Consider the following 27726-nt stretch of genomic DNA (forward strand, 5'->3'; position numbering starts at 1 on the left):
AATGTATCTAACAGCAATGTGGTTCCAATGGAATGAAGCCATGGGAGTGTCTGGACTTTCTAGAAGTCGCTCCTTCTAGGTTTACATCTCTCATCCCTTTAAGTAACTGTGCAAATGAGAACAAAATGGAAAACATAGGAGGTTGGCCATTCCTATTATGTTGCTGTTCAAGGGCATAAAAATTAAGGACAAACACAGAGTAACATAAATTCTGTAATTCTATTGAAAACACTACATACTTTTTTTTACACACTGAGTACCTTCAGTTCATTGCTAACTGGGGAAATCTTCACCAGAATGATTCAATAACTGACTTTTAAGCTTTCCCCCAAGCCACCGTGCTACCTATCTGCAGGGCTTCCGATTCATTCACCCCTTCTCACAAGCAAGCTGCAGGGAGGGCAAGAATGGGTTTGCTAGTACTGCCTTATATGTTTATTTCTCTCAGCATTGAAAAGGGGATGATAATACTGTTCTCCTTCCCAGTTACCTTGAGTAGTAATTACAAGTAACAGTGGAAACAAACAAACAAACAAAAAACAGTTCTTAACTTTCTGCAATTTTTTTTGGAAGGCAAATCACTAAGCAAATGCTCTTATTTAAATATTTCGACATTAAGGGGCGCCTGGGTGGCTCGGTCAGTTGAGCGTCCAACTTTGGCTCAGGTCATGATCTCGTGGTTCACGGGTTCGAGCCCCACGTTGGGCTCTGTGCTGGCAGCTCAGAGCCTGGAGCCTGCTTTGGATTCTGTGTCTCCTTCTCTCTCTGCCCCTCCCCCGCTCGTACTCTGTCTCTCTCTCTCTCTCCCAAAAATAAATAAAACATTAAAAAAATTTTTTAAAAATATTTTGACATTAAAAACCTTCCCCCTTGCTTAGTTTACTTAAACTCTAGGACAGTCGTTGCTCTTTCATTAGATTTATCTGTACACAGTCTATATAGTTAGTTTAAATAAATCAATGGCTTGAGGAGATTAACTGAAAGCTTCTGAAAGGCTAACTTAGAAATTATGGTTTAAGCACAAGCTGTGGTTGAGGAAAATGAAAGGAAAAGCATACATAAAAAATCCAAGCCTGCATTCATGAAGACATGGATTTGTGTAAAACAATTTCAAACGCACCAAAGTCGTGGAACTCAAAGGCAAATAACCCTTCCGCGAGCTCTGATTTCAGGATTACTTCCTGTTCTTTAACCACCAGAACACACACTAGACAAACCTCACCCATACAAATACACTAAAGGGAAAATGGAAACGCAACGTGATTTCTGATGAAGAAAGTAATTCTTCGCTTCATCTAGGCCTCGATCAATTGAGCTTGTGGAGAGGTAAAGATCCACAGATGTATTGATCTGATTACAAATACTTTACCCAGTGACACACTCCAAGCAGCCCTTATGGAATTCTACAGATCACTGGCATGTAACAAGATAAAGCTTCTCTAGGATTTAAGGAAATAAGATCATCAAGAAATTACTACCTAGGGGGGAAAAAAAAAGAAATTTCTTTTATTGGTCCTTAAGAAGGTCTTCTCTACACAGGGGGAAAGTGATTCAGGAAAGGGACAAAAAACTGATAATCAGGCTTTCCCAAATAATGAGGTGCTTTAAAGAGTTAATTTTTGGAAGTTTTCTGCTCTGAGCATATGAATGTGAATTGACTGCTGAATCCCATAAGGTTTTTCAGAATAAACAGTAAGCAAAAGAGTAGATTAATACCTTGAAGAAAAAGCGATCCTTGTATGCACTGCCACTTAAAATCAAATCCTCAAAAACAAATACAGGACAAGTTTTTCATTAAAATGCTATCAACTTTGTGCTGTTATTTGCCTTACTTAACAAGAGAAACTCATGTGCAACAATTCTTCAAATATTTTGGCAATTCTTTAGGAGCTAACTGCCGAGTTAGCTCACGAGCCCGTACGTAGACATAACCGATGTAGAACATCGGTCCTTTATCTTTGTAGGAAGGGTAGAGAAACAAAAATGGTATTATCGAACCTGATCACCCATTCTGGTTCCAGCTGATCCCTTCCTAAAAAACTAAGTCCTCAAAAAAAAGACTTACCACAAACAAATACATCCTGAAGAACTTACTATCGGCTCAGAAGACCGCTCCCAAGGAGGGATTCGGCTCTCCCTCGGCAGGGATGGCAGCAGCGCTGGAGCAAGATGTTGGAACAAAGTGTCCCGAGGTGACAGTGGGGACAAACTTCACGTGCAAACAAAAGTTCTGATACGTTTGTTCATTATCTAGTCACGTTAACTATAAATACCGCACATTCACGGCAAGCGAGTGAGAAATTTTAGAAGCAGTTACCCATCTTTCTTTTTACAAACGGATCTTTTATGTTAAGCCTCTGGTCAGTGAACAGCAAAATGCTTATCTCTTGACTGTGAAAATAGACTTTCTTCCTTAAGACCAAGGTTACTAGTTCTCTACTAGGCCTGCCGTGAAAGACCAAGGCAGGCTAATTTCACTTTTGTGCTCTTAAAAAACGTACCCAAGTGAAAGTCTACTTCTCCCAATCAAAGCAGCCTCTGGCAGGAAGGCGCATCATCCCAACAGGAGGGGCTTCCTTCCTACAGCGAGGCGAGCAAGCAAGTTCTCAATCATCAGCTCTGGCTCAAGGCTGGTCTACGAAGCTACAAGATATACCTGGTGGCACTCTGCCCTCCAATGCTGGACACTGTCGTTCTGGCGCCACCCTCTGCTCTGATCACTGAATCCGGTTTCTCTGAGCGACTGCAAGTGAGGGGACATCTGGAAGACCCGACCCTTTGTCCAAACACCTTCCCTCTGGTCTGAACACAAACTTACGGCTGCTATGTTCTCGCTGGCGGTCTGCACCCTTCCTGCTCTACCCACTCCCTCTCACTGCATCAAACATTTTCAGCTCAGCATGTGTAGGTCAGTAAGAGTGAGTAAATGGAGGTGACTGGGTGGTTCAGTCAGTTAAGGGTCCAACTCTTAGTTTCGGCTCAGGTCATGATCTCACGGTTTCGTGGGTTCAAGCCCGATGTCGGGCTCTGTGCTGACAGTGCAGGGTCTGCTTGGGATTCTCTCTCCCTCTCTCTCTGCCCCTCCCCAACTTGCACGGTCTCTATCAAAACAAATAAATAAACTTTAAAAAATTATTTAAAAAAAGAATAAACGGATGAGTGAGAAGTAAAACAAATGAAAGAAAACATGGAGACAGTAACTTGAAAATAGTAACATTATTTGCATTTAGGCATCACCAACAAATAAAGTCTCTGGTTGCCTTCCAAACAGAGCTGAGGTCCTTGGCGAAGTCCTGGTAAGAACTAGCACCCTAATCACACTTTTTCATTTTCTTTTCTTTCTATACCTAGAGAGGCAAACAGTAACTGCTCAAATTTATATCTTTTCTGTAATAATCATCGGATTTCTTCCGTCTAAATTATTCTAATGAATTGTGTCACACCCTTTAGAAAATTCAAAAGAGCTTCGGCTCTGCAGGAAAGGGCCAAGAGGACACATCCTCCTCCAGTTTTCCCTCCCCACAGAGATGTGACCTGAAGGTCTGTGAAGGTGATCGCAGTTTAACGCAATGGCATATAGAAGGCAGACACACCAAGTCTGAGGCCCACACTGTACTTCTGACTAGCTGTATTATCCAAAAGAAATGACCTTAATCTTGAAAAATGGGGTTAATAAAACTAGATACCCCTTAGGTTGCTAAGGAGAAAAAAACAGACAAATACATAAAGAGCTTACCACTGGGTGATGTGTAAGAAGTATTCAAAATGAACATCGGCTATTTATTGCTGTTACCGGCAATCGTAAGAACTTATAATGAAATTTTATGTATCTCCTCCTTCAAAGGCTCTTTCCCCATGTTATTAGCTGTTTCACTAAAGATGGGCACAACTAGTTGGGAATTTCAGTAAGTGCTTTTCTGACAAGCGAAATGAATTTGTACTTAATAAGCAAATATACCGCAAAGCTGCCCTAGAAACCAGCAAGGTTTCATCAACACACACACCTAGAACAAGACCTTGTCCCTAGTTTGGGCAGCGTGAGTCTCCTCAACTGCCAATTGTCCCAAACGTAAAATGAAAACAACAACAATCTTTTATCCTGATTAACTCTAAACATTGTCATAAGAAATAAATAAGTGCTACCAAAGTAGTTTTAAACTGTAAAGTCATATACTGTACAAGATTTTATTATGATGATATTCTTAAACAGCTTCCAATAAATCATGGGCCAAAACCCATTCTCTGAAAAAAGGCAGGTGGTGTAAAAAGTTATTTATAAGACCAGCCTGTTAAAAAAGCATTACAGAAATGGAAAGTCGGTTCTGTTGATTTGTTTGCTAAAGTAAGTTACTGCATACAATTGGTAAAGGTTAGAATTTACACTATCTCTATTAAAAGGCTAACTGAAATATCAATAAAATGTCCCAAAAAATTGTTCAAGCCACCTATACTACAAAAGTAACAGCAGTTATGAGTCATCTTATGACAACATATGAAACCTTCAAACACGAGTTGAACTGAAAAGGGAATGGATACTGATCACTCACCTTATCCTGCAAGGAAAAGGTCCCGGGAAAACCAGCAAAGAGAAACTTGTTCTTGACTTTCAGCTTCCCCAAATTTGCTACAATTAGATTATTTGATCTGGAACTTTCAGGGATAAGGAGAACAGGAGCACCCGCCTCAATATCCAGGAGAACCCGTGAACAGCGCTGGGCTTGATCTCTCACCTGAAAGAAGAAGGAAAATTGACTCAGAGGCTCAATCAATGCCCTAATTTTACAATCAAATAGCCTCCGGTTCCCAAAACCTTCATGAATTCACAATTCTAAAACAACCGAAATCGCACAGAGCATATTATACGAGCACCGTGGAGTTACACTAGCAATCAGTAACAAGGGAATGGAAAACTGCTAAGTATTTGGAAATAAGACTATGCACTTTTTAATAACCCAAGGTTAAAAGAAGAAATCACAAGGGAAATAGGAAAATATTTTGGCCTAACTGCCAAAATAAGGAAAGCATGTATATTAAAACTTGTGGGATGCAAATGTCCATCGACAGATGGATAAAGAAGATGTGGTATATATTCAATGGAATATTACTCAGTGATGAAAAAGAACGAAATCTTGACATTTGCAACAATGTGCCTGGAGCTAGAGTGTATTATGCTAAGCAAAATAAGTCAGTCAGAGAAAGACAAATGTATGATTTCACTTGTATGTGGAATTTAAGAAACAAAACAGATGAACATAGGGGAAAGGAAGCAAAAGTAAGATAAAAACAGGGAGACAAACCATAAGAGACTCTTAAATACAGAGAACAAACTGCGGGTAGCTGGTGGGGTGTTGGGGAGGGGGATGGGCTAAATGGGTGATGGGCATTAAGGAGGGCACTTGTTGGGATGAGCACTGGGTGTTATATGTAAAAAAAAAAAAAAAGAAAAAAGAAAACAGGTGAATAACAACAGCAAAAAAAAAAATTTATGCAAAGGATTCGAGATCTACTTATTTCTTCTAATTTAAAATCTGTGATGTATTTCCCTTGATATACTTTCACTGGCCAATTAATTAACGAATTAATGTTCTGAAAATTATTTAGCAAAATAGCTCTTATTTTCATATCATTACATTTATCTTTTCAGTTATCTCTTGTAATTGTTTTAAACCAGGCAACTTCTTAGAAGGTATATTTAAAAATTTTAATTTTATATAATTTAAATTTCTTTTTTAAATAAACTTTTTATCAAAATAAAACATACATGCAAAATGGTAAAAAAAAAAAGTGGTAGTATGCACTTAAAACAGTAGAGAAAAATGTATTAAATGCTTATTTTATTTTTTTTCTTTAATGTTGATTTATCTTTGAGAGAGAGAGAGAGCATGGGAGGGGCAGAGAGAAAGGGGGACATAAGATCCGAAGTGGGCTCTGTGCTGACAGTGCAACCCTGATGCTGTATCAGGATTCAAACTCATGACCTGTGAGATCATGACCTGAGCCAAAGTCAGACACTTAACAGACTGAACCACCGAGGCACTTCTTAAATGTTTACTTTACTCTTTTTTTATTAAAATTTGTTTAATGTTTATTTCTTTTCGAGAGAGATGGAGAGAGTGCGTGCGCGTGCGTGCAAGTGGGGGAGGGGCAGAGAGAGGGAGACACAGAATCCACAGCACAGAGCCCGATGCGGGGCTCAAACCCACGGTCTGTAAAATCATGACCTGAGCTGAAGTTGGACACTCAACCCACTGAGCCACCCAGGTGGCCCTTAAATGTTTATTTTATATAAAAGAATAAAGATTAAAATCAGTGATCAAAACCTCTATTGTAAGAAGCTAGGAAAAGGAAAAGCAAAACGAAGCTAAGTAGAAGGAAGAAAATAATGTAAGGCAGAAATCAGTTATTTAGAAAACAGAAAAATAATTTTAAAAATCAATTAAACACTTACACAACACAACACCCAACAGCCACAGAGTATACATTCTCCCCAAATGCACGACATACTCGGCGAGGGTGTGGCTGGGCCAGAACACGGGCCTCTCAGTAAGTTAATTATCTGAAAAGACTGATAAAAGTGAGAAACCTCTAGCTCTATTAATCAAGAAAAAAAGGAAGAAAACAAAACTCATCACTGTCAGGAAGGAGTGCGGGACATTGCTACAGAACTTACAAATACTAAAATGATAAGGGAACAGGGCGCCTGGGTGGCTCAGTCCGTTAAGCGTCGGACCGGCTCAGGCCATGATTCTAGGGTTTGTGAATTCGAGTACTGGGTCGGGCTCTCTGCTGCTAGCGCAGAACCGCTTGGGATCCTGTCTCCCTCCTCTTTCTGCCCCTCCCCAGCTCACTCTCTCTCTTTTTCTCTCAAAATTTTTTCTCTCAAAAATAAATAAACATTTAAAAGAAAAAAAATCTTTGAAAGATAAGGGAACCTATGAACAGCTTCACGCCAACAAACTGACAATTTAGATGAAGTGGACAGATCAAGAAAACGGTAAAAGTATCCACAGACGGTAAGTAAATGAATGACGGTGGCTGTATTCCAACACAACTTTATGTATGCATGTGTTTGTGTGTATATTCTCACAGGCCATAGTCTGCCAACCCCTGGAACACTGAACACTGTTACCCTAAGATTAGACACAAGTCAGGGGTGTCTGCTCTTACCCCTTCTGTCTGACACTATACTGGAAGCCCTTGTCAGTGCTGTAGGGAAGAAAAAGAGTTGAAAGGCATACAGATTGAAAAGGACAAAGTAAAACTCTATTCACAGACAACATGACTATCTATGTAAAAAATCCTAAAGAATCTACAAAAAAGTAACCGGAACTGGTAAGTATATCTGGCAAAGTTGCAGAATGCAAGGTCAATGTATAAAAATCAATTGTATTTCTCTGTACAGTCAACAAAGAACTAGAAGTTGACATTTTTAAAATATCACTTATAATAGCATCAGAAATATGAAATGTCTAGGGATCAATTTTTAATAAAAGATACATAAGATCAGTACACTCAAAACTACAAACACTGCTAAGAGAAAATGAAGACCTAAATAAACAGAGAAACATACCGTACTGAAGAAACAAAAGACTCAACACTACGAAGATATCAATTCTCTGAAAGCTGACCGACAGATTCAACACAATCCCCAACAAAATTTCAACAGGCTTTATTGTAGAAATTGACACGCTGATTCTAAAATCCACATGAGGGGCGCCTGGGTGGCGCAGTCGGTTAAGCGTCCGACTTCAGCCAGGTCACGATCTCGCGGTCCGTGAGTTCGAAACCCCACATCGGGCTCTGGGCTGATGGCTCAGAGCCTGGAGCCTGTTTCCGATTCTGTGTCTCCCTCTCTCTCTGCCCCTCCCCCGTTCACGCTCTGTCTCTCTCTGTCCCAAAAATAAATAAACGTTGAAAAAAAAATTTTTTTTTAAATCCACATGAAAAAGCAAAGAATCTGGAATAGCCACAATTCTTTTCTAAACTTTTTTATTTTAAGGAATGGTTTCTATTTTAAAGTAGGCTCCAGACCCAATGTGGGGCTCGAACTCACAATCTGAGATCAAGAATCACGTGCTCTACTGACTGAGCCAGCCAGGTGCCAAAACAATTATGAAGACAATTCCTTATGATGTTAAACACATAGTTACATGAAGCAGCAATTCGTCTCTTAGGTATTTACTTAAGAGAAACATACGTTCACACAAAGATTTCAATGCAAATGTTCACAGTAGTTTTATTCAGAATAGCCAAAAACTGGAAACTACCGAAATGTCCACCACATGGGTGAATGGATGAACAAACAAATGTTATTACAAAGAACAGAATACTACTCAGCAATAAAAAGAAATCACACTGCTGCTATTTGCAACAATACAGATGGATTTCAACCAGCATTACGCTAAGTGAGAAAAGCCAGATACAGCTAGCCATGCTAGAAGATTTCATTTATAGAAAATTCTAAAAAAAAAAAAAAAAAAAAGGCAAAACTATTATAACAGAAAGCTGGCCAATGGTTGCCAAGATGCAGGGAGGGATCAGGGGGACTGTTTGCATAGGGAGACAAGGAAACTTTGTGGATAACAGAAATGTTCGAAAAATCTTGAGTGTAGCTGTGGCTATAAGACAGTACACAATTGTTAAAACTCATTGAATTGTACTCTTAAAATTGGTTAATTTTATTAGAAGTAAATTATACCACAATAAAGATGGCAAAAAATATAATACGCTAATATAATGAAATGTTTCTCATACATTGGTCAGTGAAAAGTATAGATTACAAAATAGAACAAGACAGTCTTAATTTTCTACTCATTCCTATTTTTATTGTTTTTCGTCACCTATGAAAAACACTACTTTTTAAAAAGAAAAATATAGCCTTCATAATACAAAAAGCTCTTCTTTCTTGGGTGTTAAGCACATAAACAAGTCAGGGGAATTTACAACGCAGTAAATACTGTCTTCCCTTTCTAACTGTACATGAATTGTTGGTACTGTGTATCAACCCATGACTACTGCCTGTTTGCTTTGTTTTTTAAGTAAATTATAAAATTGCAAATTACTCGTCTTCACTGTAGCAAATGTAGACAGGAAAGCCAAACGAACAGAAGAAATCTGGTATCATCTATCACTTCACCTCCCGAGATAAATACTGGTACCATTCTGGCAGTTTAGTGGAGGAACTCAGAAAGGGAATCCTGAAGCCCGACTACCTGAGCTGGAATCCCCACCCTGGCCACTTAGTAGTTTGGCAGCCTGGGGAACTCGTGAGGGCTCTCGGTCTCACTTCCCTTACCTACAAAATGGGAGGAATGGGCCCTCCCCTTAAGAGCCATCGAGAGGATCAAATGACACCACACACCCAAGACACTCAAGCCCTTGTCGAGGGGCTATACTACTCGCACGGCAACCCCGTACCCTCTGAGTCCCGGTTTCTACACACACGTACACACGCAGCTATATTTTATAAAGTTCAATGTATTCAGGGGCAGGTTCAAAACGAATAAACTATTGCTCGCACACTGCACAGCACTTCCTTTGTTAACATGCCTTAATAGTCGCACATTATTTAATGGGAAGAGCGGAACTGTGACACAGCCAGAGTTCCGGGCAAGCAGAGCTAAGAATTTCTGCTTCCGCGTGGATAAAACGGCAATAACACGCCTGCCCACCACTCCCTCACTGGCTATAATCACAGCTAATTCTGTTTTTGTCTGGTTTGTCTCAGCTCACTAAAACAGAAGCTCCATTAGGGCAATGACCTTGTCTCTCTCGCTTTCCATTATGTTCCCACTACCTGACATTGTACGACACGACATCGGTCAATAAGCATTCACTAAATAATTCAAACAACTCAACAAACAAGCTTGTCATAAGGACCAAATAACATATAGGAAAGCACTCTGAGAACTCCAAAGCATCATTAATGTACTATTTAACAAATGGGCAGCATGCTTATTTGTGGTATCTCCGTTTTCCTCCTATACCTGAGTCCAAAGAAGAATAGCAAGAAAAATAACTCGCCACCGGTGACACAGCTTCATAGTGGCGACACCCAGGTTCCAGACTGCTGCCCCAAGATTTCAGAATTGCAACACCCCATCTTAGCTCCACCAAAAATCTGCACTCCCGGTTGCTCAGTGAATACATTAGTTTAAAATAAAAGAAACAACATATAAAGCAGAAGACACAGGAAAACTACATCACACTCCTAGTGTAAAAAATAAAGGAAACAATTTATATTTGGCCCAAAAGAAGGTGTATGATGCTCTTAAAACTGCAAACATCAAGATTAAAAAGAAATGTTGGGGCGCCTGGGTGGCGCAGTCGGTTAAGCGTCCGACTTCAGCTCAGGTCACGATCTTGCGGTCCGTGAGTTCGAGCCCCGCGTCAGGCTCTGGGCTGATGGCTCAGAGCCTGGAGCCTGTTTCCGATTCTGTGTCTCCCTCTCTCTCTCCGCCCCTCCCCCGTTCATGCTCTGTCTCTCTCTGTCCCAAAAAATAAATAAACGTTAAAAAAAAATTTTTTTTTTTAAAAAAAAGAAAAAGATTAAAAAGAACTGTAAAGTTCTACTAGATCGTTATTTACATACACACGAAAACACAGGAATAAAAGTCCAGCTACAGGGGCTCCTGGGTGGCTCAGTTGGTTAAGCAACCAACTCTCGATTTTGGCTCAGGTCGTGATCTCACAGTTCGTGGGTTTGAGCCCCGTGTTGGGCTCTGCACTGACAGCACAGAGCCTGCTTAGGATTCTGTCTCCACCTCTCTCTGCCCCTCTCCCCCTTGAAAATAAATAAATAAACTTAAAAAGAGAAAGAAAGAAAGAAAGAAAGAAAGAAAGAAAGAAAGAAAGAAAGAAAGAAAGAAAGAAAGAAAGAAAGAAAAGCAAGCTACAAGCCAAAGGTAGAGGACACTACCTGTCACCAGTACAATCAGGAGAAAGGAATTTAAATTTCAAATTAGCCTCAATCTTAGTAGCAGGTCTTTAGCTCTCTCCATGAATCTAAGCAATGCAAAATCTTAAACCTAAGTAATTCAAACTACTAGGATTAAAGATCCTTGAGCAGATCAGTTTTCCTTCAGAGCCCACAACTGTTCAAGACAGACTCTCATTCCTTAAAGGTCTACTGACCCACTGCTTGTCTTCCATACCTCGATATAACAAAAACTTCAGACACTTACCTGTTTAATTCCTACTTATCCCAGAAGTGAAACCCAATGACACACTAACGTACAGTGTCATTTCCTAGCCCTACTGAGTCTTCACAATAACTCACTGCTGCTTAAACCACACAGGTGAAAGTAATCGTTGTAAGGGTACGTAATAGACAACGTTTATTAGAAGTATCATATTGAGAGCCACAAAAACGTTCATGGCTTTGACCAAACAATATCACTTACAGGATTCAATACTGTAAAAATACTTCAAAAAATGAAGAAAAAATATGCACACAAAGCTGTTCACAGAACCATAACTCATAAGAATGAAACACTGGAAACAATTTAAATGTTAAAAAACAGGGACATGGTTAAGTAAACTGACTTGATGGGTCATACAGTTATTAAATAGGACTGCTATGAAAAATGCAAAGCAAAATGGAAACAGATTATGAAAAAGGTTAACACGCTGGCTTCCAAAGTGTATGCATAAAACTGACACACTTTATGTTACATTACATGTATGTACTGTATGCTATTCCTCACTTCAAACGCTTTTTTAAAAAGCATACGTAGGTGGAATTAAAGTGTTTTTAATTATTTAGAAAATAAAAAATAAGGGACGCGTGGGTGGCACAGTCAGTTTAGCGTCCAACTTTTGATTTCACCTCAGGTCATGATCCCAGGCTCATGGGATTAAGCCCCAGGTCTGGCTCCTCGCTGAGCATGGAGCCTGCTCAAGATTCTCTCTCTCACTCTCTCTCCTCCCAACCCCACCCCCTCCCCCACTTGTGCTCTTAAAAAAAAAAGAGAGAGAGAGCGAAAGAGAAAAGAAAAATAAAAAAATAAAATAAAAAGCCTAAGCAGGTCATATATGCAATAATGTCATTTTACGCCATTATTGACCCAAAATAAAGAGGTTCACAAGTGTTGACAAGGATATGAATTCAAAGGAATCCTTACACATTGCCAGCGGGAATGCAGAATTGTCTAGGAAAACAATCTGGCACTATCTTGTAAAGATAAACACGTGTGTACCCCGTGGCCCAGTAACCCGCTCCTAAGTATCTCCGAGAAATTCTTTCACATGTGCACCAAGAAACGTTGCACATGACAGCAAAACACCATGAACAACCCACATGTTCAACAGGAAAATGGATAAATCTGTGCTCCACAAAACGAAATACAGTAGCGAAATTAAACAACCGTGTAACAACCCGAATGTATCTAACTAAATGACAATATGAAAATGAAAAAACGGGGCACCTGGGCGGTTCAGTCGGTTAAGCGTCTGACTTCGACTCAGGTCACGATCACACAGTTCGTGAGTTCGAGCCCCACATCAGGCTCTGCACTGATGTGCGGAGCCTGCTTGGGATCTTCTCTCTCTCGCTCTCTCTCTGTGCCCCTCCCCCACACACTTTAGCTCTCTCAAACAAACTTTAAAAATAAATAAATAAATAAATAAATAAATAAATAAATAAATAAGAAAATGAAAAAAAAAGCAAGTCACAGAACATTAAATACAGCTTAATACCATTTTTATAAAGATCAAAACAAATGAAACAAAAGATATTATATGGAAACTTTTTTTTTTTAAAGGGACTAGAAGATCCAAGAATCAGGAGAGCAGTTACCTAAGGAGTTGACAGAGGAGTGAGATGGGGAAGGAACATATACAACGTTAGCAATGTTTTCATTTTTATTTTGGTGGCAGGTCATAAAGGTTCATTTTATTATCGTACTTTGAAACTTACATGCTACAGATATTCTTTTAGGTGTGTCAAATAATAAATCTGTTTTAAAAGTTTCTAAAGAGAGGGGAAAAAAGGTTATACACTCTGATTACAATCATGGAAACATGCACAGGGAGAAACGAGAAAACAATGAAAACAGATTAAAACATACCTCGGGTGTACCTTGGTAAAACTGATTCTTTTTTTCCACATTCTCTACATGTTGACTGTGCTTTTGTATTTTTAAAAAATATATATTCTCTCAAAGATACACTGTTTCCAGGGAGAAAAACTGAGTGGTTGAGGAAAAGTAATTGAGAAGGAGACTTTTCTCCAAATGTCCTTTAACTGTGATTCTGTACTAAATCAATATGTAACATACTCAAAAAATTTAAGTAATTTAAAATTTTTTTAATGTTTATTTGTGACAGAAAGCGAGAGAGAGTTCGAGCAGGGGAAGGACAGGGCGGGGGGGGCGGGACAGAAGATCTGAAGCAGGTTCGACACTGACAGCAGAGAGCCCAATGAGGGACTGGAAATCACGAAACACGAGATCACGGCCTGAGCTAAAATCAAGAGTTGGACACTTAACCGACTGAGCCACCCAGGCGCCCCTTTAAAATAAAAATTTTTTTAAATTAACAACTCAGGAAACAATAGATGCTGGCGAGGATGCGGAGAAAAGGGAACACTTCTGCACTGTTGGCGAGAATGCAAACGGATGCAGCCGCTCTGGAGAACAGTATGGAGGTTCCTCAAAAAATTAAAAGTAGAGATACCCTACAACCCAGCAATTGCACTACTAGGTATTTATCCAAAGGATACAAAACTGCTGATTCGAAGGGACACATATGCCCCAATGTTTAGAGGAGCACTATTAACAATAGCCAAATTATGGAAAGAGACCAAATACATACATACATAATACACACACACACACACACACACACACACACACACACACACACACACTGGAATATTACTCAGCGATGAAAAAGAATGAAATCTTGCCATTTGCAACCATGTGGATGGAACTAAAGTGTATTATGCTAAGCAAAATAGTCAGACAAAGATAAATATTACATGATTTTTACTCGTGGAATTTAAGAAACAAAACAGATGAAGACAGGGGAAGGGAAGGAAAAATAAGATAAAAACAGAGAAGGAGGCAAACCATAGGAGACTCTTAAATACAGAGAACAAACTGAGGGTTGCTGGAGGGGTGCTGAGTGGGGGGATGGGCTAAATGGGTTATGGGCATTAAGGAGGGCACTCACTGGGATGAGCACTGGGTATTCTTTGTAGGTGATGAACACTAAATTCTACTCCTGAAACCATTATTACACTGTATGTTAGCTAACCTGGATCTAAAGAAAATTTTTTTTTTTTAATTTCTTTTTTATTTTTATTTTTGGGACAGAGAGAGACAGAGCATGAATGGGCGAGGGGCAGAGAGAGAGGGAGACACAGAATCGGAAACAGGCTCCAGGCTCTGAGCCATCAGCCCAGAGCCCGACGCGGGGCTCGAACTCACGGACCACGAGATCGTGACCTGGCTGAAGTCGGACGCTTAACCGACTGCGCCACCCAGGCGCCCCTAAAGAAAATTTTAAAAAATAAAATTAAAAAATAACAAAAATAACAAAATAAAAAATTTTAAATGTTGTCACTATGAAGATAGTATCTACTTATTTAATTATAATCTTTGACCTAATGAAGTTCAAAAAATAAATAAGTTTTGGGGCACCTGGGTGGCTCTCAGTCGGTTAAGTGTCTGACTCTTGGTTTCAGCTCAGGTCATAATCTCACAATTTGTGGAATCGGGCTGGGCGTCAGGCTCTGTGCTGACATCACAGAGCCTGCTTGGGATTCTCTCTCTCCTTCTCTCTGCCCCTCCCCCACTCGCACACATGCTCTCGCTCTCTAAGTAAATAAATAATTTTTTAAAAATAATAAATAAATAAAGTTTTACAAAGGACTACATTATAATCATGTTCTGCGGTTCCCAAACTCTACGCCAAGACACCATAAGACGCTGCCACACAGTCCCATGCGCGCTTGCCAGGACGTTTAAAATTTTTCAGGGAAACACATCATCTGTTGGACACTGCACATTCTAGACTGAGTTAGTTCACATTCAGCGTTAGATTGTCCTAAGTTGTTAGGACATGCGTACTTACTAAGTTGTTTAGACTTAATTATTTTTTAAATGCAAAGACCATTTGGTGTGTCTTTTGGCTTAGGACGTGCAGTGAAAATATTTCCAAGACACTAAGAGAACTATGAACTCAGAAGCTGGGAACCTCTAATCTCGTTGGGAAAAAACTCTCTTCATGTAACAGATATGTTCTTTGGAAACACTTTCCAAGAGAAGTATCCCAACTAAAGTACTAAAAGGGACCAGGAGTCTTAAGTGTTAGCCATAAATTTCGTTTATCTTCTTTAGAGGACGCTTAAGCTAAGCCTTAAAAGTCATTAAAACACGGTACCTTGCTAAAGAAATATAAGCTCTCCAATTACAGTAAGATTTCTGTAGACAATCGGCTGCATGGAGGACACTAGAAAGCATAAAATGACCCAAATACCTTCCCTTTTTTCAGTGAAATTTTCCAGACTTCTCTCTAGAGGCTTAAAAGTTCTATCGATGGGTCAAACTGGAAAAGCAACGTGGAGAAATAAGCCTTCCTACCGTCTGCCCCTCAATAGCAGCTCGCTGGCGTCCTAAGACATCTTGCAGCTGAGTGAAATGCTGAATGAAGGCCACCACCTCCGCCTGAAAACGCTGCGTGTGCACATACTGTACGGAGGCCATCTGGAGGCTCACTCGAATGTCGTGTTCCCTCCGGAGCAGAGGGTCGGGCCGTCCATATCTGGGAATAAGAGCAAAAATGTGACTTGACAGCAAGATACAAGTTAGTATTGGAAGAAAACAGGCTCAGTTAGGGATTATCCTAGCAAACAGCTTTAACTATGAGAATGTGAATCTGCAATCAGGTTTGACAAAGCAAACTCCAGTAATTACTCCCTTTCTAAGCTGCCACAATGTGTTGAGGATGTTAAATGAGAGTCTGGTAGGATGACCAAGGCCATGAACAGGTAGGCAGCTCTGGTGTTAAACTCTTGATTCCAGAACTTACGCAGAAGCCACCTGTGGTTCCACCGGGGCCCCTTTCCCTGCCTTTAGGGAAAGGGGATTATTCCTCCTCAAAGATTGTAACAATATGGACTCAAAAGGTACAAAAATAAGGTCATGAAACAATGGGGAAAGAAAAAATTAGGCAATGCAATCGGTGTTTCTGGGGAAAACAGTCTCCTGGAAGCAGAAAGAAGTCTGTTTACTTCAGTGAAATGTGGGCCAAAGAGGTTTAGCATGTACATTCCAAGACAAATTAGGAAACTTTTATGAATGGTTTTCAATTTAATGGGCATGGTATGCTCTCTCTTTCTCGCTCAAAAATAAACACCAAAAAAAAAAAAAAAAGGACAAAAGAAAGAAAAGATTCAAAATAGACTTTTATAGAGAAAAAAATGCATCATATAATTTAACATCTATATCTTCAACAACTTTCTCAGGCTGAAATCATTCCAGAATGTTGAAAGGGAGATGGAAACTGATCTAACTTCGTCTTCTCAATATTTAGATAGAAAAACTGATTCGTGGAGATTAAGTGACTTGCCTAAGGTCACATAACAAGCCAGTGAGATCCCAGGCTTTTTAACATTCAGAATTATTTCGGGGTGTCTGGCTGGCTCAGTTAGTAGAGCATGCGACTCTCAATCTTGGGGTTGTGAGTTTGAGCCCCACGTTGGGTGTGGAGATTACTTAAAAAAAAAAACTTAAAGAGGGGCGCCTGGGTGGCACAGTCGGTTAAGCGTCCGACTTCAGCCAGGTCACGATCTCGCGGTCCAGGAGTTCGAGCCCCGCGTCAGGCTCTGGGCTGATGGCTCAGAACCTGGAGCCTGTTTCCGATTCTGTGTCTCCCTCTCTCTCTGCCCCTCCCCCGTTCATGCTCTGTCTCTCTCTGTCCCAAAAATAAATAAAAACGTTGAAAAAAAAAAAAAACAAAGAAAAAAAGAATTATTTCAATCACACACCATCCGCTTATGAGGACTGAGTAGCCCACTTCAACAAAGATCCATTTTACTATAAATCAGGATTCTTTGCAACTAGATCATATCAATTTTACCTAAGATGGTAAAAACTTTTTTAAACTTTTATTGGTTTAGCCAACAAGAATTTGAAACAGCAACAAATATGACAAAATGTCAAACGAGAAAAATGGGTATTTTTACTTAAAAGTTTGGAAAATGAGTGCTTCTTCTCCACTGGTAGTAAACCGCTCTCTGTAGAATTCTCCATGGGCTGTAAGGTCACTTAGGGACAGGCTCCCGATGCTTCCCTGCAAGGCCAGGTCTCCATCTAGGGATGTTAAAAATAGAACACACGCCTATGTATCTTTTTTTGTCATACACCTTAAATATGTCTAGAACAAAAACCGATCCACACATGCCTCAGACTTTTCACTATTTAATCAAATTAAATGTCAAAGGCTAGTTTTCATATTCCAGTGCACCCGCCAAAGACATTTTACACAGTATTTCAACGTCTCAATGCAGAAGTCCAAAGGGGGTTGAAACAATACAGCAATATCATACTTTAACCTTTACGAGGGAAAGAAATTAAATGCATACACAAATTAAAGGATAAAACATTTCTAAATACAGGGGCGCCTGGGTGGCTCAGTCAGGTAAGCGTCCAACTCTTGGTCTTGGCTCAGGTCATCATCTCACGGTTCGTGAGTTCAAGCCCTACATCAGGGTCTGTGCTGACAGTGTGGAGGCTGCTTGGGATTCTCTGTCTTCCTCTCTCTCTGTCCCTCCTTGCTTGTGTGCTCACTTGCTCTCTCTCTCTCTCTCTCTCTCTCAAAAATAAACATTTAATTTAAAATATTTTTTTTAATTCTTTTTTTTTTATGTTTATTTTTGAGAGAAAGAAACAGAGTGCGAGCAGGGAAGGGGCAGAAGGAGAGAAAGAGACACAGAATTTGAAGCAGGCTCCAGGCTCCAAGCTGTCAGCACAAAGCCTGACACAGGGCTCAGGCCCACAGACTGCGAGATCATGACCTGAGCCAAAGTCAGACGCTTAACCGACTGAGCCACCCAGGCGCCCCTAAAAACAACATTTCTAATTTTTTTTTTTTTTAACATTTAGTTATTTTTGAGACAGAGAGAGACAGAGCATGAACAGGGGAGGGGCAGAGAGAGAGGGAGACACAGAATCGGAAGCAGGCTCCAGGCTCTGAGCCATCAGCCCAGAGCCCGACGCGGGGCTTGAACCCACGGACCGCAAGATCGTGACCCGAGCCGAAGTCGGACGCTCAACTGACTGAGCCACCCATGCGCCCCAACATTTCTAAATACAGACAGAATGGGATCCTTTCTGAGATGAAGACCACTAATTAGAATTAGTGAAACAGCATAAGGTCTATCAACTGTGCGATGGATAAGAGAATAAAGGAGGAAGCGTCAGATATGTCAGCTATTCAGGCATTTAAGTGGGTGTCAGTGTGATTTAATAAAAAATTGCAATTAATGAGACAGACACTGGAGACAAGATTTAAAACTACTCTGGTGTCACAAGAGTGAAACCCCCTGAAGGTGGAAAAGAATAAAGAAGGATGTTAAAACATGCACACCTGGGGTGTTCACCTACAATGACTCATTCTTCACATGGTATGGATAATAAAAAGCGATACTGCAAACTGCTGCCTCCATAAAGCAAATTTTATCATCATAATTAGCACTACAAAGCCGTGACTTAGGTGTTTATATCTGGCATGCTAGTTCAGCTCTCAATGAATTGAAGACACATAACTTATTTTGGACTCATCGTCACCTAACAAAAATACCCAAGTTTCTCCCAATTTTTAAAGACCTATCTCCTCCAAGCTTTTGTAAATTAACTTATACCAGACGTGAAATCTCATTTCAGTTCATTCCTCCCCCCAAAAGACATTCCCATTTTTATTACAGAGTCAACATTTGAGCTCTGTGATCTTCCACTATTAAGGAAGGAGGGGTGTTTTACTCACACTTTATAAACCTCTGCTATTTAGAACTCGACGTGGCTGATCACTCGTGTTCCACTAAGAACTTCTACCTGCACAGTCCCGTTGGAAAGAATGCCGGCTCTGCCACATCCTCGTGCCTGAAATCATGCGCCCAATAGAGGGAACCTACTCCCCGGTTTCCCAGGTGTAATTACTAATAATGCCCCCTTTCACTCTCAAAATGTTCCAATTTGGACAAAGAAAAATTATATAGTCACCCCAGACAGAGTTTGTTAAAAACACGGATAGATGCCAGGGCTCCAACCCAACCTAATGAATCACATTTTTGGTAGCGGGGGGAGGAGGGGGGGGGCAGGGTCCCAGACACCTGCATTTTTAACAAGCTGTCCACATGATTCTGATCCATTCGGGAACAACCACCGGGAATCCAGTGATTCCACACCCTATTTGCATGTGAGGACAATTAGATTTGTGAGAAAAGGAGGAGGAGGAGGTTCAAATTCTTACCAGATTGTGCAAGTTCGATTTCTCCCCACTTACCAATCATTTCCAGGTGTGCCGCTAATTTGGACACACTCGCTTTAGCCAGCTCACTGGTGGTCTTATTCAGCACAAGAGAGAGCGAATGCACCTAAGAACGTGGGACATAAAGCAAGGCAGATCTTACTGGGGGAGAAAAGGCATCTTTCAGGCAAACAGCAAAACCCAACGGAGGGAGATGCACAAAGGCTCGGGAAATGTGAGGCAGCACTTCTGTGGACGCCAGTTTCCTTTTGGCCCTCTTCAGCAGTCAAACCATGATCTAAGGAGAGAGCTGAGGAGAAAGGGGCTCCACCAGCCACCCCGAAACCCAGGGCCTGTGGTATAGCGTCTCTGCAGTCGCCTTGTCTATACTCTGTTAGTGAAATGGGTTAGGTTATAAAACAATTTTTCTCATTGTTTGCGCATGTGTTTCATATTGCATTCTTCTGTCATCGCTCATAGAGGTTCATTAAGTAAAGTCTCAGCCTAAGAAATCTGTCCAAGCAAAATGATAAACAGGATTTAGAATCCCATTTAATCCCTGGACAAATATTTAATAGAAGCCCCTGGTGACCAGTGGGACTTCACCTAGGAACCACAATCAAACATTTTCTTTTCAAGGGACAAGCAGAAACAGAAGAAAGCCAAAACCCTCTGTCTTAGGATCTGCATTCTTTGTTAACAAATAAATACATTATGGGGGCGCCTGGGTGGTTCAGCTGGTTAAGCGTCCGACTCTTGATCTCGGCCCAGGTCATGATCTCACGGTTCATGAGATGGAGTCCCACGTAGGGCTCTGGACTCATGTCACAGAGCCTGCTTGGGATTCTCTCTCTCTCTCTCTCTCTCTCTCTCTCTCTCTCACTCTCTGTCTCAAAATAAATAAATAAACTTAAAAAAAATCAAATAAACACAGTATGGTAACACTGTCATTTTAAATATTCAAAGGACTCGTATCTCTACGATGTGTTGAGACAGGAACCTTAGTGTCGTCACTGGGGAAAAGGGATCAGTTGGAGAGAAGGAAGGAGAGAGGAGGTCAAACCTCAATTCACATCCCTGCTTCCAAATGCCACACTCACCCCTTTCTCTTCAGTGCCTACCGCTAAGCAGGTGCTCAGGAAACATCTGATGAATGAATGATAAGGAAGGAAAAAGACGGGGGAAGAAAGAGAGAAAAGAATAGGAAGAAAGGCAGGAGAAGGAACATCTATAGAGAAAGGCAGAGAAAAAAGGAGGGGATTACTACAGATGCAGTGGCCTTGGAGGCCCCTCCAGCGCCATAGAGCCTCCACGGCAGAAAGTTTTTTTGTCACAGACACAAAGGTCTCAAGGAAATGAGATTATCAAGTAGGAGGGAAACAGAAAACCTCTAGCCACTTAATCACCCAAGTAACAAATATAGTGGGGCTAAAAATGCTTTCATTAGAAGAATCCAGCTGTCACCACCTGACCCCACTCTTAACACAAATCCTAGTGTCCCTAAAAGTGGGACAACCAAACACTGCAATCCCCTCTAGCATAATACAAGAGGAAGCACCCAGCACGACCTACCACATGCTCTTAACAAAAAGCTGAACCTGAATCTGATGAGGCCTCTAGAGCTAACTTCCATTTCTAAAATTAGAAGATAAAAGAAGTCAATGGCACCAAAAGAAAACAAAAAGACAGATCCAGAATGTGCGACACTCTACAGGACACATTAGCCCGGTTTCTACAAGCCAGTGGCACAGGGTAAATAAAGACTGGTTTTCTTTAATCAACAGAGATTTAGAAGAAATGAGAGCAAACGGAACATGTGAACCTATTTTGAATTCACATTCAAAAGATTCATATATCATTTTATTTAATACTCCCCATTTTGTAGACAAAGAAACTACGGCTCAGAAAAGCAAATTATTCCAATGAATTGTAGAGATCACAGGGAAGTTTCTTAACCACTCATTTCTCTACAATCCATCAGTAAAAGGGCTATTTTGAGATAATCAGAAAGACCTGATTATAGACGGGTCTTACACAATACCAAGAAATTCTCGTTAGAGTTAGTTATGTAAGATAACGTCCACGTTTTTTTTTAGAAATGACTACTGAGGCATGTAGAGGTAAAATGATATATCCGGAATTTGCTTTAAAATATTTCAGCAAGGGGCGCCTGGATGGCTCAGTCGGTTGAGCGTCCGACTTCGGCTCAGGTCATGATCTCACAGTTCGTGGGTTCGAGCCCCACGTCGGGCTCTGTGCTGACAGCTCGGAGCCTGGAGCCTGCTTCCGATTCTGTGTCTCCCTCTCTCTCTGTCCCTCCCCTGCTCACCCTCTCTCTCTTTCTCCCTCTCTCTCTCTCAAAAATAAACATTAAAAATAAATAAAATAAAATAAAATAAAATAATTCAGCAAAAAGAAAAAACGAATAAAGTAAATGTGATGAATCTCAAAGGAATTAAGTAAATGGAAGTTCCTTCAACTGTTCTTTTGTGTTGTCTGAAAATTCCCACAATAAACATGTTTTCAAAAATTCTTATTCTAAAACAGCCCACTGCCGAGGGGCATCGTCTAGTCTCGTTCTCTTGTGAAGCCGGCTACACTCCATCTGTGCAAGGCCCCCAGAGCGCTTCCACACCCAACACCAAGGGGCTCCTGAGGCCCTCCGTTACAGGCACCACAAGACTGAAGTTATGGGTACCAACACGTGACGTCCAAAACAAGGGCTGAAGCCTCTCCGATTTCCATCCATCTCACTAACCAAGGTGCCGGGGGACTCCGCGCTGCCCTGGCACTCACTCGCACACACTGAGCAGAGGAAGTGAGACTCGTTCGTGGCCAACCCTGCCCTGGAAGCTCTTCCATTTCTAGAAGAATGCAGCCTCCTGCCAGCTAAGGAAAGAAGAAGATAGCAAGTGGATTACATGTGATTCTCCCCGGCGGCAGGTGCAAGTCTGCATTGGAGAAGGCAGGTAGATGAACTTCACCCTCCAGACACACACATAACCAGCCACTGCAGGGAGCCCGGGGCTCTGGAAGGTGCTAGATGCTGTGGTGTGCCCCCAAATGGTCAATTAAATTGAACTGCTTACACATCTTACCGTGCTCACGCACAGAGCAGAATAACCTTAAATTCAAACGCTACTTTTTATGTGTTCTTACACATTCGCAATACGAGTACCAAGGACAAGTATGTGTAAGTAAGTACGGTGAGCCACAGTACAGCAAAAATAATGCCAGCTATCGTTCACTGAATGCTTACTTCATGCCACGCGCTGTGCAAAGGGCCTTGCCCATTTAGTCCTCTCACACAATCCTTGCAACATCCCGACGACAGAGGCACCATCCAACACCCCCAGTTTACAGGTGAGAAAATCGAGGGAGAGAGAAGCTAAAAACTGTGCCCAAGGCCACACAGCTATAGGTTACAGCAGAAATGCCAGGATTCGGACCCGCAGGCCGTCCTGAGGCTCCAATCTCAAGGGCTGGCCTGTTGCGTCAAAAAGCCAGTAGCGATCTCAGCGAGCAGGGAGACCACATCCCAGAGTAGCTACCATGCACCAGACACCCGGCCAGGTGCTTTACGTGCGTTACCTCACTCGGTTATCTTAATGAGTCGAATGATGGAAGGCAACCAAACGGATGGGTGATGGGAAAAAGAGGAAACTGAGGATCCAAGAAAATAAGGCATTCCACTGAACTGCACAACCCAAAGAAATACAGGTTACTTAAACCATTTGTTTTCCATGCCTCCTGATGGGCTTTATACAAAAACCTCTTCTAAAATATTAACAGGCATCCAGACTATAGATAGCTCCCCTGCCAACAAGATCTACTTTCTAGAGTAAATGTGCAACAGGCGCACGTAAGTGAACACAGCCAAATTCATTCCTGGAACTTCAAGGAGCCAAAGGGAACTGATACCTTGAGATCCAGCTTGGTGTTGACTGGATCCTGAAGTTCAGACTCTAGCAGAGCATTTGATTCTGACTTCACATTTTGTAGAATGTCCTCAGGAGGTACCTTCATTGCATGGTTGTCTGCAGTGGAACCAATTCCAAAAAAATCCAGTATCACCACCCACGTTTGCAGCGTGATCAGTACATCCAAGCAGTTAAAATCAACATCAATGTTCCGGTTAACTCGACTGTAACTGGAAGAGAATTCTGGATGTTTCTTATCCACCAAGAATACATTGATATGTACCAAAGAATCATCAAATTTACTCTTTCCAGCAAGTATCTTGGGCTCGTCTACTGTTGGAGAAGGGGGTGGAGTCAAGGGATAGTCCTGGTCTTGGACTTCCTTTGGCTTCTTCCGGGATGCCGAGGTGGGTCTCTGATACAGCTGGAAGACATTAGGAGCTTCTTCCATGTGGGAAGGGAGAGACCGAGGCATATCAGGATACTCCACATTGGATACTGAAGGACAGGACTGAGAGAGATATTCTTTTTGTGCTAAACTAGATGGCTTAGGGGCCCCCCGAGACACCATCAGGTTCTTATATTTGGAATCCGGATTCTTCTCCAGTAAGTCTTCCATGAGCAGAGAGCGCAGGGCAATCTGAATGGATAAAGTCTGAGGATGGTCTTTACTGAATTCTACCTCAAAATCCTGAAACTTTAAGCTCACAAGACCCTGGGCCCCCAAAGTCAGATCTCCACTTAGCTGGACTTGAAGCTCTGGGATACAAAAGTTGGCTTGAATCTGGGTAAAGGACTTGACTTCCTTCAGAGACAAGGACTTTTGAGAAGAGTTAGAAAGGCTGGAGTGGCTGAACAATCCATTCTCCTTCCTTTCAATGGAAGGTTCTCCACAGGTACTGAGGGAAGGCAGAGGAGAATTAGGGCAAGGTGAGGAGGCAGCAGTGACTGGAAACTTATTCAGATCTTCACTATACACAAGATTGTCCAGTGTCTGTAAAACCTGCTCATATACATGCTTTGCTAACACCACCTGTAGTCAAAGAGAAAAATGTAGTTATTCCACTACTATTATTAACTGCGCTCAGATGCACCGCCCACAAATTTCCATAGTTGATGTCCATGGGTTTCCCCAAGACGTTCTAAACTGGATGACAGCAGGAACTATCCCTGCTGTCCTTACCTCTCTGTGACCCATGTCTACCGATGAGGCCCTCCTGCCGCCTCCCCCAGCACCTCACAAAATAATCTTTACACAACCAATGTTCAGTAAGTCCTGTTGACTGTGGGCCTGAATCAGCAAAATCACTCTGTCTAAACCCACAAAAACAATACCAGAAATCGACGGGAAAACTGCCAAAAGTCTACTGTGGCTACACCACAGGACTGAGAAACAAGGCTCAGGGTTCTAAAACTCGCCGATCATCCCCAATTAGGGTCATAACCTCTGTTTTTACTTCAGCTAAACAAACAAAGTGGTTTTTAATGACAATAATGATAAGTCATGATTACTTACATTTTCTCTCCCTCACCTTGGTTTTAATTACAATTTCTCATTAAAAATATTTTCACAAAAGCTTTTTAAGTATTTATGGGCAATTTTTTAACAGGAATTCCAAACAGATATAGAAATGATAGAATTAGAAAGTGATCGTTTTACAGCCCCCAATGAACTAACATAGCCCATCAGAGGTCTCCGTGGAATCGGCCCTTCTATGAACGACCAGCAGGGAATTTTACAATGGGCAGATCGGGTTCTCGTCACCTGCACGCAACCAACAATTTGAGCATCACTAACATAAAGACAACCAAGCATTATGTGCCTCTTGAAATAATGCAATATGAAGGACCCAGCACCATGCTGAAGTGTTCTGGCCAAAAAAAGAACCTGAATCCAAATAAACCTGTAGAGTGAAGGTATAGTTTACAGGAAATGTGGGAGAACAAGTGACACCATAACCAAACAGCCAAATCTGAATGTGGGACAACCTAAGGGCCACTGCCTGACTTCTCACAATAACAGCGTGCAGGGAAAACATGAAAGAAACTAAACAGAGACCCACACGATGTATCATGCAAACGGACTGAACGGGTCTCATTTGGATCCTGATTCAAACAAACTAAAAGTGAAAACACATTTTTTTAACTAATCAAAAATGTCTCTGAAATCCAAAAATGCATTAAAATGTATTACGCTACATGGCGTGCCTCTGTGGCACAGTCAATTAAGCACCCAACTTTCGATTTCAGCTCAGGTCATGGGCTCACGGTTCGTGGGATCAAGCCCTGCATCAGGCTGCACGCTGACAGCTCAGAGTCTACTTGGGATTCTCTCTCTCCCTCTCTCTGCTCCTCCCCAACGTGCACGCTCCCTCTCTCTCTCTCTCTCTCTCTCTCAAAATAGTAAACTTTAAACTATTCCACTTTTGCGTATGTTTTAAAATTTTCATAATAAAATATTTTAAAATTAAATTATTAAATTATTAAATATTAATTTGAAGAATGATTTACAGTAATTTTCAGAAGATTTTCATCAAAAGCCACACTAAGTCAATGGTAAACATAATAATCCAACAGAATTCATGTCATATGCTAGATTTAAGGTGAAAAAAACCACCCTAGTAGCCACTACTGATAAGGCAAAAAAGCTTAACCAGGAAGGGAAAGTTTTGGGGGAAGTCCTCTCACCCAGGGACACCTATTCAGGAACCACTGATGTCAAAAGGTCTGCGCATTCTGGAGCACCTGGGTGGCTCAGTCAGTTGAGCGTCTGACTTCAGCCCAGGTCATTGATCTCGTGGTTCACGAGTTCAAGCCCCATGTCAGGCTTTGTGCTGACAGCTCAGAGCCTGGAGCCTGCTTCAGATTCTGTGTCTCCCTCCTTCTCTCTGCCCCTCTCTAGCTTACTCTCTCTCTCCCTCTCTCAAAAATAAAATAAAAACATTGTTTTAATTTAAATATTAAAAGGTCCATGCATTCTGTTAACAGCACTCCTGAGTTACTCCAGAGCAGCTGCCAGATACAGACTAGAGACCAATTACTGCCCAAAGCGAGGGTCCACTGTCCTAAGAGCCTGCCCATCCCTACTATTTTATAACGATATACTCTTTGGTCTTATCCCTGTGAAAACAGGAAGAACGACATTTTTGAAGGAAAAAGGATGACAGTTGCATACACATATAGTCACCACACACACAGGCATACTCACTAAACACACACACATACACACACACATACACAATCCCTATCTCAGCCCATTCCATTTCAAAAAGAGTAAGACTAATTCTCCCTTGAAAGGATCTGTCAACAGTTCAAATAATCAGATTGTTTCATAGGCTGAGCCAAGCATGTCAAAAGAGTGACAAGAACTATATCCTCCTGGGAAAGACAGGCTCTGACTTTTCCAGCAATAATTTTGCCTGCTTCTGAATGGCAATGGAATTAAAGATCTGCCCTCTCCCTCTACATAACTCACCACTCCTCCACATGAAGACGGCTAACAAAACCAATTCCCCAGTGACAAAAGGGTACAGTGATAGGGCTCCACATTTACAGAACAAGTTATCAGCAGTAATACACGGTCACACTGTCTCTTTGAACTTACATATTTTCCTTCTAACATTTCATATATACACATAAGTAACATAACAAGATATGAATACACTGATGTAAGTATAAAGTAAATATATGACTTCAACTGTCCAGACATGAAAATCAACAAGGTGCTTACCTGAACTGGGTTGACAAATTTCCCTTCAATCTTCATGATGCTAGAAGTTCCCAGGTCATCTGGACTAAGGGAGAAAGTCAATTCAGATTCTCTCTCTATAGGGATCTTCTCCAGTTTAAACTGAATGGTGGTATTGTTCAGGATGTGAAAAGCTGGCATAACAGAAAAAAATGACAGATTGGAAAAACTAGTATTTATCGCATCATTGCTGATTAAGTATAGGGTATAGAAAACAGAGCCCATGAGTCATTAGGCCCAGAGGGCAGAAAAGCTTGGCACCTGGGGTGTACGATTGAGTACAAACTTATATTACTATCCTAAGAACAAAACCCATAGTAAGCAGAGTACAACATAAACTTATACACAAAAAGAATCAATATTTTCATGACATGCTCCATTTGATGGCTTCAAAATACAATGGGGTGAACATTAATCCAGGCGAGGTCTCTAAGCTTCCCTTAGCCTCCCAAGCCAGCATTTTCCAAAACGAACTGCTCATCCCCTACCCAGTTTTCAATTACAGATTGCTCCCTCTTACTGGGCATACATCAAAATCAAGAACAATATCAGGTTCTAAGTGAACAAGCAGAGAAAACAGTCTTGGGA

General features: G+C 41.2%; 1 protein-coding gene across 5 annotated transcripts in view; it reads right to left on the minus strand.

The window, feature by feature from the left end:
* Positions 1–27726, minus strand: part of VPS13D (vacuolar protein sorting 13 homolog D) — a 258372-nt gene that overhangs the window by 194329 nt on the left and 36317 nt on the right. For all 5 annotated transcript variants that reach the window (XM_047083004.1, XM_047083003.1, XM_047083002.1 and 2 more), the window contains exons 20-25: positions 27121–27272; positions 23392–24423; positions 19507–19597; positions 17189–17315; positions 15585–15765; positions 4548–4730 (exon numbers count right to left, since the gene is read on the minus strand). In XM_047083004.1, the coding sequence (XP_046938960.1) occupies positions 4548–4730; positions 15585–15765; positions 17189–17315; positions 19507–19597; positions 23392–24423; positions 27121–27272 (1766 nt within the window). The remainder of the gene's footprint in view (positions 1–4547; positions 4731–15584; positions 15766–17188; positions 17316–19506; positions 19598–23391; positions 24424–27120; positions 27273–27726) is intronic.

Source organism: Lynx rufus, unplaced genomic scaffold, assembly GCF_022079265.1.
Source record: "Lynx rufus isolate CCGP_SWC_20201006 ecotype Redwood Valley unplaced genomic scaffold, mLynRuf1.p SCAF_2, whole genome shotgun sequence".
NCBI lineage: Eukaryota > Metazoa > Chordata > Mammalia > Carnivora > Felidae > Lynx > Lynx rufus.